General features: G+C 58.2%; 1 protein-coding gene across 1 annotated transcript; it reads left to right on the top strand.

Moving 5' to 3' along the window:
* The first annotated feature begins 4,175 nt into the window (after positions 1 to 4,175).
* On the top strand, positions 4,176 to 14,930 carry CD8B (CD8 subunit beta). The gene is made up of 5 exons (XM_068167650.1): positions 4,176 to 4,432; positions 7,522 to 7,863; positions 12,992 to 13,090; positions 14,215 to 14,304; positions 14,415 to 14,930. The coding sequence occupies exons 1-5, from the start codon at positions 4,387 to 4,389 to the stop codon at positions 14,453 to 14,455; spliced, it is 618 nt and encodes a 205-aa protein (XP_068023751.1). The 5' UTR covers positions 4,176 to 4,386; the 3' UTR covers positions 14,456 to 14,930.
* Positions 14,931 to 15,353: the final 423 nt, after the last annotated feature.

Raw genomic sequence — 15,353 nt, 5'->3', positions numbered from 1 at the left:
GGGGATCTGCTCAGTCCTGATCAGTACCTAAAGGGTGGCAGTCAAGAGGACAGGGTCAGACTCTCCTCAGTGGTGCTCAGTGACAGGACAAGGGGCAGCAGGCACAAACTGGAGCCCAGGAGGTTTCACTTAAACATAAGGAAAAACTTCGGCTGTGAGGGTGCTGGAGGCCTGGAGCAGGCTGCCCAGAGGGGTTGTGGAGCCTCCTTCTCTGGAGACATTCCAACTCACCCTGGGCCCATTGTGATCCTGGGCAACCTGCTCTGGGTGCCTTGCTTTAGCAGGGGAGTCAGACTGGACGATCTCCAGAGGTTCCTTCCATGCTGGGATCCTGTGGCAATCCACACCATTCATTAGTTAGATCTATTTGGGCAGCTGGACTCCAAAAGCAGCTTTTTTCCATGCCACAGAGGCTCCACACGCTGGGGTACACCTTGGGGGTACCCTACCACGTGTCAGGAGCCTCACCTGTGATACTGCATCATCTGAAGCACAGCTGTAAATCGGCACTGCAATGGCAGAGGGACCCTTGCCAAAGCTACCTTTGTCCTACCAACCACAGCTTAGCTCTGAGCAGTTTAGAAAAGGCCACTTGACCCACCTGGGGTTTTCATCTGCTGTCACACTAAGGAGAGGCAGCACGAAGCTTACTCAGGGAAAATGCTCTCTTACATTGCTGCTTTTCTCCCTAATGAAATAATCCAGAAGCCACCCCCTGCCCTGCCACAAAAAAAGTCCCAAAGTTTGAAAAAGCAAACATATGTCCCCCCTTTCCCAGCTGAGTGCTGCAGGGCTTCCATCCAGCAGCCTCTCAGCCCTATCAGGATATCAGGTGCTGCAGAACTGGCCAAGTTGGAGTCCCTGGTCCTTGAGGCTGAGCAGCCTTTCCCAATCCCCAAAGCCAGCCCAGGTATCCCAGAAAGCAGAGAGGGACTGCATTTGCCCTTCCCTTTGTGGCAGCTGTTCCTCCTGCTCAGCTCAGCTACCTCTGCTGCTGCAACATGGGAGTTTAGCAGAGATAAATCCCCACTAGGTCCTTCTGCCTCTCTGTAAACCCCTTCCTTCTATCCTGATGCTTTGTGCCAACCCCTCAAAAGTAAACACCATAAGAGATTCACCATAGGAAGAACAGCAAGAGTCAAACTGTCCCAGAGCTGGGCAAGCACAGGGGAGCAGTGCTGCTGTGGTGAGGTGCGCGGGAGGCTGGCCAAGAGAGAGAAGGGGTGAGAGGAGTGAGGAAGAAACCTACAAGGTGAGTACTGAGATGGGGCAGAGACTTGGCTGGGGACTGGGATGGTCATATTTCACCCCAGAAAAAGAACAAAATCCCCCTAGAATCTGTGCAGCTGACTCCCAGAAGTGCACCCAAGTGCCCTCGGCCGTGAGCCAGACACTGGTGCTGGGCAGCCGCTGGGCAAGGTCACCAGCAGCTCCTGTTTGTGCCTGCAGATCTGCTCCCCTCACACTCTGGGTTCCTCCCCTCTTTCCTTCCCAGGAAAGCAGCCCCAAACAACGTGGGGATGTTCCAAACAGCAGCTGCTGGCCCCCTCGTTCCCACATGCTTTGGGTCTTGCTGGTGATAGGCAGCCAGACAAAGGCATCCCCCCACAAACACTTCCTGAGAGGAGCAGCTCCCGGTGCTGGGAACAGCTGGTAAACAGCTCAGCCCTCTGCAAACAGCAGCTTCACCACAGACTGAAAACAAATCCCTGGCCAGCACACACATCCTGCTCTTACACTGCAAATATTCTTTCTTCTTTCCACAGGAGAAATCCCAGAGGTAAAAGCTTTGCTGGGAAGCATCCCTGAAGCTGCTCTGATGTCCTGGGGAATGCTTCCAAGCCCCACATTCTGCTCAGACAACCCTAAATGTCTGTTTGGACAGCCCAGCATCTGGTGCCCCGTGTAAGGTGTCCAAGCTTCAACAATGACCTCAGGGAGCACCTTGTTCCTAGCCAGGAGGCCAGAAGCTGCTCCAGGTGCCAGCAGCAGTGAGAAAAGGGGGATGCAGCCATTGCAGGGACACCAGGGGCAGCTCCCCAGCTGCACCACAGCAAAAAAGGGACAATGCCCTTGCAGTGGCACTGCTCTTAGTAAGTGAGGTCCCAACAAGAGATGCTTAGTGCCCAGTTCAGGAGAGCTGCCAGTCTGGCAGTGAGGGCAAAGGCAAGCACTGGCAAGCACGATGGCACTACATGGGGTGGGAGCAGTGAGGGCAGGAAGCTCTGCAGAGAGATCTGGCCAGGCTGCCTGGGCAAAGTCAGCTGTATGAGGTTCAACAGGTCCAAGTGCTGAGCCTGCACCTGGGTCACAACAACCCCAGGAAGGCTCCAGGCTTGGGCCAGAGTAGATGGAAAGTCCCATGGCAGACCTGGGGGTGCTGGGTGCCAGCAGCTGAAGATGAGCCCAGGGGGTGCCCAGGGGGGCAAGGAGGCCACCAGCAGCCTGGCCTGGAGCAGCAGTGCTGTGGGCAGCAGGAGCAGGGCAGGGATTGTGCCCCTGGGCTCAGCACTGGGGAGCCCACAGCTTGAGTGCTGGGTTCAGGTTTGGGCTCCTCACTCCCAGAAGGACCTTGAGGAGCTGGAGCAGGGCCAGAGAAGGGCAGCAGAGCTGGGGAAGGGTCTGGAGAAGAGGGTTGGGGAGGAGCAGCTGAGGGAGCTGGGGGGGGTTGGTGTGGAGCAGAGGAGGCTGAGGGAGACCTCACTGCTCCCTGCAGCTCCCTGAGAGGAGGCTGCAGTGAGGTTGGGGTTGGGCTCTGCTCCCCAGGCTCAGGTGACAGGAGAGGAACTGGCCTGGAATTGTGCCAGGGGAGGCTTAGGTTGGAGATGAGGAAAAAGTTTCTTTCCTGCAGGAGTGGTCAGGGCCTGGCAGAGGTTGCCCAGGGAGGTGGTGGAGTCCCCATGGCTGGAGGGGTTCCAGAAACCTGTGGTCTTGGTAGTTGGGTACTTGGGCACATGGTTGTGTTGGGTTGAAAATTGGGCTGGGTCATCTTAGAGATCTCTTCCAGCTGAGGCAATTCTATGACTCTGTGACTAAGCAGAAGGGCAGGAGGGGAGAAGCAAAGGCTGCTGCAGCCCATAGCAGGGACCCAGCTCTAAAAACGAACCCCCAAAAAGACTGAAGTGCCTCTGAAAGCACTGAAATGACTTTGTCCTGCCAGGAAGGAGTTAAGGAGCAATTCAGCCCACCCTAGGTTTTAGCAGCAGAGCCCTTCCTGGGGAGGTTCTGGTGGTTAGCAGCCCGCAGCGAGCAGGAAACTGCTTTGAACAGAAGTGGGGAGGGGATGTGCTACAGCAGCATGGAAAAAAAGGTTGCGAGATGGACCAAAAACCCACACCAGGCAAGGTGCAAAGTCGTCTTTCCTATTCATCTGCCAACTCAGACCCTGGGGGAGGGTTCTCGGTGCCCCCACACGAGCCCCTCCCTGGGAAATCCCCCCCTCACCAGGGAGCCAGCCCCGGAGGGATGCTGAGGCTTTGTAAGAGAGATCTGCAGGAGCAGGGCATAAAAGCCGAGGAAAGCTCTCTTGGCAGCCAGGGGGGAGGTGGAGAAGTACAATCCATACATTTTTGTCCTCCACCCGTGGAGATACTGCAGGCTGCTGCCACCAGATCCCTGCTGTCACTTCACAGCAGATATTTCACTCGGTGAATCCCAGCCCCCAAAGCCCTTTCTAAGCTGCCCTGACTTGATCTGTCACCTCGCTGCTCCTGTGCCTCGCAGCTCCAGGGGCTGTAGCCAAGTGGGGAGCCCCCAGCAGAATTTCTTCATTGTTGTGGGGTTTCAACCACTCAATATGTTTGGTGTGTTTTCTGCTTCAGTTTTCAGCGATGCCTCCCTCATGCCTCTTCTTTCTGGCCAGCTAGTTTGGCATTCAGCATTTTCCAGGTGGAGGAAAACAACCCCACTGAAGCAAACTACCCCACTGCCCAAGCTGGATCTTCTTGCTTTGAATGCATTCTGGTCTCAACCAAACCAGCCAAAATTCCTCCCTTCCTGCTTCTATGGTTAAATGCTCAGCTCCTAGGTTTGTGGGTTTTACTGGTACAGAGCTGGATTAAAAGCAGGAGGAAGAGCTGGCTGATGAGAAGTGAAGGAATCACCATGCAAAGCCAATGAGCTTTCCATTGTTCCTTGCTAAAGGTGATTTCAGGGGACCCCGTGCAGGGCTGGAGCAGTGTGTGGGGCTGGAGCAGTGTGTGGGGCTGCACACCTGGCTGGGGGTTGGTGCAGGAGAAGCTGCCCCAGCAGATGCTCTTCAGCAGCTCCCAGCGAGACGTCTGCGCGGAGGCAAGACACAGCTTCCCCCAGTGAAGGCAAGAGCTGACCCTGGAGGGCAAGGGATTGCTGCCACAAACTTCCTCCACTGTGGTGACTTCCATCACCATGGCCCAGTCAGTTCTCCATCTCTGCATCTGCCTCCAGATTCTAGGTAAGAAGGACATCTCTTGGGGGTGGAGGGCACCTAAAATCATGCTGAGCTGCTTCTCCAGCCCACTTCAGCCCGCTTCAGGAGAATGGAGTGGTGTGGATCTCCAGGGGGAAATGGAGTGGTGTGGATCTCCAGGGGGAAATGGAGTGGTGTGGATCTCCAGGGGGAAATGGAGTGGTGTGGATATCCAGGGGGAAACGGAGTGGTGTGCATCTCAGGGGGAAATGGAGTGGTGTGCATCTCCAGGGGGAAATGGAGTGGTGTGGATCTCCAGGGCATTGTCACCACTTCATTTTGGATGATGCCTTTTGTACCATGCTTTAGCTTTTGATTCGCCCTGACTCAGGCAGGCATTGCATGAGCCAAGGGCTGGAGCAGCTCTGCTGTGAGCACAGGCTGAGGGAGCTGGGGCTGTGCAGCCAGGGGAGGAGAAGGCTCCAGGGGGACCCCAGAGCTGCTGCCAGGAGCCGAAGGGATCCTGCAGGAAGGCTGCAGAGAGACTTTTCCTGAGGGTGTCTGGAGCCAGGCCAAGAGGGAATGGTTTGGAGCTGAGGCAGAGCAGGGTTAGACTAGAGCTGAGGAAGAAGTTCTTCAGTAGGAGGCTGGTGAGACTCTGGCACAGGCTGCCCAGGGAGGCTGTGGCTGCCTCCTCCCTGGGGGGGCCAGGCTGGATGAGGCCTTGAGCAACCTGGGCTGGTGGGAGGTGTCCCTGGGCATGGAGGGGAGGTTGGAGAGATGATCTCTGAGATCCCTTCCAACCTGAGCCATTCTGTGATTCAATTCCATTCCCTTCCCTTCCATCCTATTCCATTCCCAGGGCAATAGAGGATGTCACAGACACTGGAGGGTTTGTTTTCACTGCACTCTCTCAGTGCAGGCAGACTGGGGCATGCTGCTGATGTTGAAGCTGAAGCAGCACCCAGCTGTGGTGCCTAACAGCAAGGAGCAAACCTCCCAGCACATTCTAACTCTGTCCAAGCACGTCACCTTCCAGGGCCCAGGGGCCACAGCAGGAGTCAGTGTGCTGTAAAACCAGAGCTGCTGCAGTCTGTGGCAGGTCTGGGCTGAATGCACACAGCTGATACTGTGGCCAGGTTGTAGAACTGCATTTTATGGGATAAACTGGGACATCAGTTCTTAGGTGGAAAGTCCTGAGAGCTGGGAAAGTCTGCTAAAGGCATAGGGGTGATGGCTCAAGTTGGCCAGGCTGTATCCACACTGTCTGGTGTCCTCACTAGAGGCTGCCAGGAGTGCAGGGTGTCCTGGCTGTGCCAAGTGATGGCCACCCAGCCACATCAGTGCCTGGTCAGGCAGAGCTAGGCAGTGGGGTCCTTACTGAGAGAACCCCAACAAATGAGAGTTTGCTCTGTGTGTGCAGAGGGCAAGGGACCCATTTGGGAGTTGCTGCAGGCTGCTCTGGCCAAGCATGGTGCAGTGCTCATCACACCCCAGTTCCCCAGGGCTCTCTGTGAGAGTATTTACCAAGAAAGGGAACAGGCAGGGTTGGGGGGATGAAGGTGCAGCAGAGGATGAGATTTGCTGCTCTGGCTCTGCCTCAGCTCACTCCACTGGAGTCTGACCGCTGACTCAGAGCTGAGCAATTTCCACAACCCCTTCTCACCCCTTCTGACTGACTGAGCAATCTCTCCAGCTGCCCAAGGAAAAGATTTGCTCGGGGGGCTAAGCTTCCCATGGCCAGCAGAGCCAGGCCTCAGGGCAGCCAAAGCAGACCCTGAAGCCCCCATGGCCACACACACTACATCCCCTGAAACAGCAGTCAAGGGTTTGCCAGAGCAAAGTCTGGGAGTTCACCCCCAGGTGCTGTACTTTAGCCATGAGGAGACATTTGTCAGGGGGGCAGCAGCTGTGGGCAAGGGCTGCAGCTGCTGCTCCCCGCCTGAGCTGCAGCACTGCAGTGTTAGGGCTGCAGCCAGCTCACCTCTGCAGCCCTGGCTGGGTCATTGCTACAGCATGGTGGAAGGCTCTGGAGCTGTGTCAGTCACCAGAGCCCTCTCTGCCTGTCCCCACTGAGGACTTGGGGGAACAGCAGGGCCACAGGGAGGTGGCTTCAGGTGCCCTTGTGGTCATGCAGAGCCATCCCTACAGCCAGGGTTTGCAGGACTGGATGAGGCTGTTTGCTGCGAGCAGCTTTGGGGTTCTGAAGGGATGGGGACATCAAAGGGCACAAGAGCCAACCCCCAAGGTCTGTTGAGCTTCTTGCACAGCTTTCAAACGCTCCTGGGAAAGAGGCAGGGGAGGGAGAGCTTCCTTATCTTCAGAGGGCTGTTTTCCACACGGTCTCAGGGTATCTGCAGCCCTGGAGGACTGTTTGCTGGGGGCTGAGGATCACAAGATCCCTGCTGTGCTTCCCCAAGGACACCTCCTCCCTGTCTCCCAGACACTGCTCACATCTGCTGGGGCCAAACCCCACGCAGACAATGTGCACAGGTCTGCAAAGCCCAGCCAGGCAAGGCCAAGCCTGCTCCTTCCACCCCACCCCCCCCACCCCTGCCTCCCTCTGCTTCCCTGCATCTAGAAGTCCAGGCAAAAGTCAGAATGGCTCCTGAAAACCTACAGCAAACTGCCTCACTTCGAGATGGTTGGGGGAGGTTGGTCTTTTTCTGCACCTGAGATCAAATTTATTGTTGCTGCCTCTGTTAGGGCAAAAATTGGGCAGATAGGAGGCTTTAAAAAAATCTGTTGAAAGAGAGGTGAAAAAAATCTGTTGAAGCCTCTCTAGAAACAGAGGGGAAAGGGGGGCAGGAGGTGGGCATCCAGAGGAGCAGGTGGAGATGCCCTTCCCTGCACAGACAGCCCCAGGACACCCTCAAAAGCACCTCTCCATGCCTCTCCCTGCCACTGAGCCTCCTCCCTAGATGGGTATTGACAGGGCAAACCTTACCTGGGTAACTAGGCTTGGCCAGGTCTCTGAGGGAACACAGCAGCATCCTGCTAGCCATGCTCCTCTTTCTCCTCATCATCCCCTGCTCTGTTCCTGCTGCACCTCACTAAGCCCAGGAAAAGCAAGGAAGTAAAGAATGCAACAAGAGCAGAGCACTGACTGTGCATTCCTGTCCCTTTCCTCTCAGGTTTCAGTACCAGCCTGCCTGTCTCCCAGACTCCAGAGAGTATTTCAGCCCAGCCCAGGAGCCAAGCAACCATCCTCTGTGCGCTGCAGGTGGAGCAGGCAGGGCTGTACTGGTACCGCTGGAGCCAGCAGAGGCAACACTTCCAGTTCCTGCTCTTTGCCAGCCCCCTGGGCACAGCCACCTACGGTGCAAACGTCAGCCAGCACAAGTTTAGTGTCCGTGGGACAAGCTCCTACAGCTTGCACATCAGAGACCTCCACCCTTCAGACACTGGCACCTACTACTGCTCCATCTCCCAGTCCTCCCAGCTGCTCCTGGGCAGTGGGACACGGCTCAGTGTGGGTAAGCATCCCCCCGGGCTCCACGCCAGCAGGCTGGGGGTAAGGGGTGGTGGGTGTCGGTAGACCCTTCCCTGTGTTGGGAGGTGAGGCTGGGGCTCAGGGGAGGTTCTGAAGAGACCTGGGGGACTGGGTAAGGCAGAGAATGGAGAAGCTGCATTGTACAGACACAGAGTCACAGAATGGGCTGTGTTGGGAGGGGCCTTCGGGGCTCATCTAACCCCCTGCACTCAGCAGGGACATCTGCAACTGCAGCAGGTTGCTCAGAGTCCCAAACACCCTGAGCTGGAACAGTTCCAGGGATGGGGCATCTGCCACCCCCTTGGGGAGCCTGGGCCAGGCTCTCATCACCCTCAGTGTAAACAATTCCTTCCTTCTCTCCAGTCTGAATCTCTCTCTTTGAATTCAAACCTTCCCCTGCCTTGTGCTGTCACAACAGACCCTGCTCACAAGTCTGGCCCCAGATTTCTTCTGGCCTCTTGAAGCACCGAAGGGCCAAGTGAAGGTCTCCCTGGAGCCTTCTTCTCTGCAGCCTGAACAACCCCAACCCTCTCAGCCTGGCCTCACAGCAGAGGGCTTCCAGCCCTCCCAGCACTGCTGTGGCCTTCTCTGGCCCTGCTCCAACAGATTCCTGCCTGTGCTGTGCTGAGGGCTCCAGCACCACAGGGAGGGTCTCAGCAGAGCACAGCAGAGGGGCAGAATGCCCTCCCTGCTCCTGCTGCCCACACTGCTGGGGATCAGCCCCGAGCAGGCTGGGGCTGGGCTGGCAGCACTCGGTGCCAGCTCCTGTCCAGGCCAGCTGCACGAGAGAGTCCTTTTGCCACCAGCAGTCACCCTGCTGTGGCCATGCCTCAAGCATCTTCCACAGGAGGACACTCAGCCCCTGATACTGCCATGCCTTGTGCTCTTCTCACGCCCTGTGGTACTTCAGATGAGAGGCTGGGTGTGAGCCTTGCTCTGCTCAGCTCCTGGGTCTTCCACGCCCTGGTTCTTGCATCCATGGCCAACATTCCCAGGAGCTTCAAGCAGGCCAAGTGCCAGGTCCTGACTTGGGGCACAACAACCCCAAGCAATGCTGCAGGCTTGGGGCAGTGTGGCTGGAAAGCTGCTGGCAGAAAGGGACCTGGGGGTGCTGATGGACAAGCAGCTGAACAGGAGCCAGCAGTGTGCCCAGGGGGCCAAGAAAGCCAAAGGCCTCCTGGCTGGGATCAGCAATGCTGTGTCCAGCAGCAGCAGGGAGGGGATTGTGCCCTGGGACTCAGCTCTGGGGAGGCCACACCTGGAGTGTTGGCTTCAGTTCTGGGCACCTCAGTACAAGAGAGCTGTGGAGGTGCTGGAGCCAGGGCAGAGCAGGGCAAGGAAGCTGGGAAGGGACTGGAGAATAAATCTGATGAGGAGAGACTGAAGGAGCTGGGGATGGTTAGTGTGAAACAGAGGAGGCTGAGGGAGACCTCACTGCTCTCTGCAGCTCCCTGAAAGGAGGTTGTGGAGAGGTTGGTGCTGGTCTCTTCTCACAGGTGATTAGTGACAGAACAAGAGGGAAGGGCCTCAGGCTGCAGCAGGGGAGGGTTAGACTGGAGAGCAGGAAAAATGTTTTCCCAGCAAGAGTGATCAGGGACCAGAATGTGCTGCCCAGGGAGGTCGTGGAGTCCCCAAGCCTGGAGGTGTTTCAAGGTGGTTTGGATGTGGTGCTTGGGGCTATGGTTTAGGGTGACCCTTGTAGAGTAGGGTTCTGGGTTGGACTTGGTGACCCTGAGGGCCTCTTCCAAGGTGGGTGATTCTGTGATTCTGTGATTCCTTACTCTTCCTCCAAGGGATGAGAGCAGCATCAAGGGCAGAGGACAGCACCATCAGCACTGGGGTGGTCTGGTTGCAGGTTTCAAGACTGTGCTTCACATGAAGGACTGAGCTGGGGTCTATCAAGCCCACAGCCCCCTGTCACTGAGGCCCTCACAGCTCTCTGGTAGCACAGAGGGAGCCAAGCTGTACACACTTGGGCCATGCAGTACACACCTGGGCCATGCAGCACACACCTGAGCCATGCAGCACACACCTGGGCCATGCAGCACGCACCTGAGCCATGCAGCACACACCTGGGCCATGCAGCACACACCTGGGCCATGCAGTACACACCTGAGCCATGCAGCACACACCTGGGCCATGCAGCACACACCTGAGCCATGCAGTACACACCTGGGCCATGCAGCACACACTTAGGCCATGCAGCACACACCTGAGCCATGCAGCACACACCTGGGCCGTGCAGCACACACCTGAGCCATGCAGCACACACCTGGGCCATGCAGCACACACCTGAGCCATGCAGCACACACCTGGGCCATGCAGCACGCACCTGAGCCATGCAGCACACACTTGAGCCATGCAGCACACACCTGGGCCATGCAGCACACACCTGGGCCATGCAGCACGCACCTGAGCCATGCAGCACACACTTGAGCCATGCAGCACACACCTGGGCCATGCAGCACACACTTGGGCCATGCAGCACACACCTGAGCCATGCAGCACACACCTGGGCCATGCAGCACACACCTGAGCCATGCAGCACACACTTGAGCCATGCAGCACACACCTGGGCTGTGCAGCACACACCTGAGCCATGCAGCACACACCTGAGCCATGCAGCACACACTTGAGCCATGCAGCACACACCTGAGCCATGCAGCACACACCTGAGCCATGCAGCACACACTTGAGCCATGCAGCACACACCTGAGCCGTGCAGCACACACCTGAGCTGTGCAGCACACACCTGAGCCGTGCAGCACACACCTGAGCCATGCAGCACACACCTGAGCCGTGCAGCACACACCTGAGCTGTGCAGCACACACCTGAGCCATGCAGCACACACCTGAGCTGTGCAGCACACACCTGAGCCATGCAGCACACACTTGGGCCGTGCAGCACACACCTGAGCCATGCAGCACACACCTGGGCCATGCAGCACACACCTGGGCCATGCAGCACACACTTGAGCCATGCAGCACACACCTGAGCCGTGCAGCACGCACCTGGGCCATGCAGCACGCACCTGAGCCATGCAGCACACACTTGAGCCATGCAGCACACACCTGAGCCGTGCAGCACACACCTGAGCCATGCAGCACGCACCTGGGCCATGCAGCACACACCTGGGCCGTGCAGCACACACTTGGGCCGTGCAGCACACACCTGAGCCATGCAGCACACACCTGGGCCGTGCAGCACACACTTGGGCCGTGCAGCACACACCTGAGCCATGCAGCACACACCTGGGCCGTGCAGCACACACTTGGGCCATGCAGCACACACCTGGGCCATGCAGCACACACCTGAGCCATGCAGCACACACCTGGGCCATGCAGCACACACTTGAGCCATGCAGCACACACCTGAGCCATGCAGCACACACCTGGGCCATGCAGCACACACCTGAGCCATGCAGTACACACCTGGGCCGTGCAGCACACACCTGAGCCGTGCAGCACACACCTGAGCCATGCAGCACGCACCTGGGCCATGCAGCACACACTTGGGCCATGCAGCACACACCTGAGCCATGCAGCACACACCTGAGCCATGCAGCACGCACCTGAGCCATGCAGCACACACCTGAGCCATGCAGCACACACCTGAGCCATGCAGCACACACTTGGGCCGTGCAGCACACACCTGAGCCATGCAGCACACACCTGAGCCATGCAGCACACACCTGAGCCATGCAGCACGCACCTGAGCCATGCAGCACACACCTGAGCCATGCAGCACACACTTGGGCCGTGCAGCACACACCTGAGCCATGCAGCACACACCTGAGCCATGCAGCACACATCTGGGCCATGCAGCACACACCTGAGCCATGCAGCACACACCTGAGCCATGCAGCACACACTTGGGCCGTGCAGCACACACCTGAGCCATGCAGCACACACCTGAGCCATGCAGCACACACCTGGGCGGTGCAGCACACACCTGGGCGGTGCAGCACACACCTGAGCTATGCAGCAGCTCTTCTCAGCCCTCCTCCCCCATCCCACAGGGCAGGAGGTAATGGAGGAGACCTGATGTGACAGAAGCCAGATTCAGACCTTCCTTTGTAAGCTTTTAGGGAGACAAATAACTTCTTTACCTGGGGTGCAGCTGGCTCTAAGGCAGAGCCAGGCCCCAGCCTGTTGCAGATGCCCCCTGCACACCCTGAGCTGGCTGAGAAATGCCTCTTGTGTTCTTGCCAGCTCGAAGAGAAGCTGGTGCAAGATAAAGGTTTGGCAACAGGACAGAGATCTGTGTGCAGAGGCTGGGATTCAGCACGACCAAGGACACTCCAGCTGCAAACTAAACAGCAGGTGCTCTGGGAGGACTCAGGCTTGGCTGGGTAGTTTTTCTTCCTTCAGTACACATGATAAAAGCAGATTGGGTTTGAAGTTCCTCTTCTTTATGTCTGTTATCATGTGAGGGAGAGGCTGTCCAGCTAAACCCCAGACAGCTGGTGTGTCTCTTCTTCCCATGTGAAAGAAGGGAGGGTTCTGCCAGGAGTTCAGCTCTGGGCAGGAGCAGGAAAAAACATCAGGTTTGAATCACCCCAAAGTTTGGCTAGGCAGAGCTTGACATTGCTGAGCCCTTTCCCTGCCCAGCTTCAGAGAGGGCTGGCTGTGCTCCACTGTCATTCAGGATATAAACCCTGACCTTGTTTTGTCAGAAAATACAACACAAAATCTGATTCTGAGCGAAGATTAAAGCAACCTGAATGTGGAAAAGGTCCAGGGATGCCTTCAGCCCTCCTGCTGCTGCTGGGGTGCTGCTGCCGCCTGTGAGTCTCTGCACAGCTCAGAAGGTGTTGGCTTCCTTTAAATGTAGCTTCAGGAAGTTTCCTCCATCTCTGCCTTAGCCTCCTGCCCGTGTTTGCCTGGCATGTTGCTTTATTAACCCTTTCACAAGCTCTTGGAGCCTTCTGTGGCCACCAAGAGGTTGAGGGCAAGTTCCCAACCCCTCCAGAGGACCCAGCCCTTCACAGGGGCTGCTGCATGAAGCTGCTTTTCAAAGCCACGATGTCCAGCCTGCCCTGCTGGCTCTCTGAGGCTTCCACTGTGCTCAGTGCCATGCTGACCATTCCCTTCTCCCCCTCACCCCCCAGTTGATGCCCTGCCTGTGCCTCCAAAGACCACTCCAGCACCACCCTCCAGGAAAAAGCCCACACAGTGTGTGACCAAGAGCAAAGCCACCGACAGGAAAGGTACAGCACAGCTGGGGCTGCCTGCTGGCAGGGGGCTGCTGAGCTCCTGGGAGTCCCCAGGGGTTGGCTGGAGCTTGTCCTGGCATGGGGACAACCACAATGAGACCCTGCAAGGGTGTCCATAAAGGCCTGCTTGGAGCCAGCACTCTGGCTGGATGCCTTCAGGAGTGTGTCCCTGGGCTGTAGGTGGGTTCAGAGGTCAGGATGTATTTCAGGGTAAGTTACTGAGCTGAGCTCCCTGCCATGCCTTCAGGTGTAATGCATCCTCCCAGGGATACCCCAGGGTGGGGGTTATGTCCTCCACCTCTCCTCTCTGCCTTGCTTTTCTCCCTTTCCCACCCCACACTCCATGCCCTAAGGCTGCCCGGGTAGGATGATGCTGGGTGCAGAGCAGGGGGTGGGTAGGATGATGCTGGGTGCTGAGCAGGGGGTGGGTAGGATGATGCTGGGTGCTGAGCAGGGGGTGGGTAGGATGATGCTGGGTGCAGAGCAGGGGGTGGGTAGGATGATGCTGGGTGCTGAGCAGGGGGTGGGTAGGATGATGCTGGGTGCTGAGCAGGGGGTGGGTAGGATGATGCTGGGTGCAGAGCAGGGGGTGGGTAGGATGATGCTGGGTGCTGAGCAGGGGGTGGGTAGGATGATGCTGGGTGCTGAGCAGGGGGTGGGTAGGATGATGCTGGGTGCTGAGCAGGGGATGGGTAGGATGATGCTGGGTGCTGAGCAGGGGGTGGGTAGGATGATGCTGGGTGCTGAGCAGGGGGTGGGTAGGATGATGCTGGGTGCTGAGCAGGGGGTGGGTAGGATGATGCTGGGTGCTGAGCAGGGGGTGGGTAGGATGATGCTGGGTGCTGAGCAGGGGGTGGGTAGGATGATACTGGGTGCTGAGCAGGGGGTGGGTAGGATGATGCTGGGTGCTGAGCAGGGGATGGGTAGGATGACGCTGGGTGCTGAGCAGGGGGTGGGTAGGATGATGCTGGGTGCTGAGCAGGGGGTGGGTAGGATGATGCTGGGTGCTGAGCAGGGGGTGGGTAGGATGATGCTGGGTGCTGAGCAGGGGGTGGGTAGGATGATGCTGGGTGCTGAGCAGGGGACAGCTGCACAGTGTGCACCCTCCTGCTCTCCAGGCGCCTGCAGCCCGCTGGTCTGGGTCCCACTGGCCGCTGGCGTCGTGATCCTCCTGCTGAGCCTGGCCCCCGCGGCTCACCGCCTGCACCGTAAGCATCCTGCCAGCCCCAGGGAGGGCTCTCGGGGCTGGGAGAGCCCTGGGGAGGGTTGGGGAGCTGAGGAGGAGGTCCCAGGGCTCACAGACACCTTCTTTGCCCAGGTCTGCGGCGGAGGCTGTGGCTTCGCGTCCACAGGCAGTGAACCTCACTGGTCCCCTGCCTCCAGCAGGCAGGGAGAAGCTATGGACCCCCCCTGCATGGTGCTGAGCCCATCCTGGACAGGAAGGACATCACAGTCCCCATCCCAGGAGCAGGCATGGGCTTGCCCTGCAAGACAGACCTCTCTTTCCTGCCATGGTCCTTGGCTTCAATTCCTGTCCTTGACACAACAGCTGGCAAAAGGACCTGCAGCGTGCTGAGCACTCCCCACAGGGTGCTGAGCAGCTGGCTGCAGCAGGGCTACCAGTGTACCATAGGGATTATGATGGGCTGGAAAAGGGCTCCCAGAGCTTCTTGGCTCTGTTTGCTCACAGGACAGCCGAGGGGCGCTGCTGCCCTGCCCCTGCTGATGAGGCTTTTGCCGATGGACACCGTGAGAGCACTCAGCACAGGGCAGCACTCGGTGGGGCACTCGCAGGGGCTCTGTACAGGCACCTGGGGCAGCAACAGCGAACAGATCACAGCTCCCTGGCTCTGCAGGCTGCTCCTTCTGCCTACACTCACTGCAGGACCAGCTCCGTGGTGAGCCAGGAGCCATGGCCTCCACCCAAGCAAGAGCTGAAGCAGAGCAGCTCCGGGGGGAGGCGGTCTGGGAGGGCATCTCCCCCACAGGAGCCTGCAAACAGCCGGCAGCGGGAGAGGAGGCAAAGCGAAGTGCCCAAGGCCAGGCACCTGGCACGGCACAAAGGCCTCCGAGCGGGCAGGCAGCCAGCGGCTGGCAGAGCAACCCAGCCGGGCAGAGCAGCGCTGTGGGTGCTGAGCCCCCAGCAACACCATGGGTGCTGAGCCCCAGCAACACCCATGGGTGCTGAGCCCTGAGCAGCGCTGTGGGTGCTGAGCCCTGAGCAATGCTGTGGGTACTGAGCCCCAGCAACACCCAT

This window comes from Melanerpes formicivorus, unplaced genomic scaffold (genome assembly GCF_026170545.1).
Source record: "Melanerpes formicivorus ecotype bairdi unplaced genomic scaffold, bMelFor1.0.p_v2 SCAF_121, whole genome shotgun sequence".
Classification (NCBI taxonomy): domain Eukaryota; kingdom Metazoa; phylum Chordata; class Aves; order Piciformes; family Picidae; genus Melanerpes; species Melanerpes formicivorus.
Note: the sequence above shows the minus strand (reverse complement) of the source record. Positions and strands in the feature narration are given on the sequence as shown.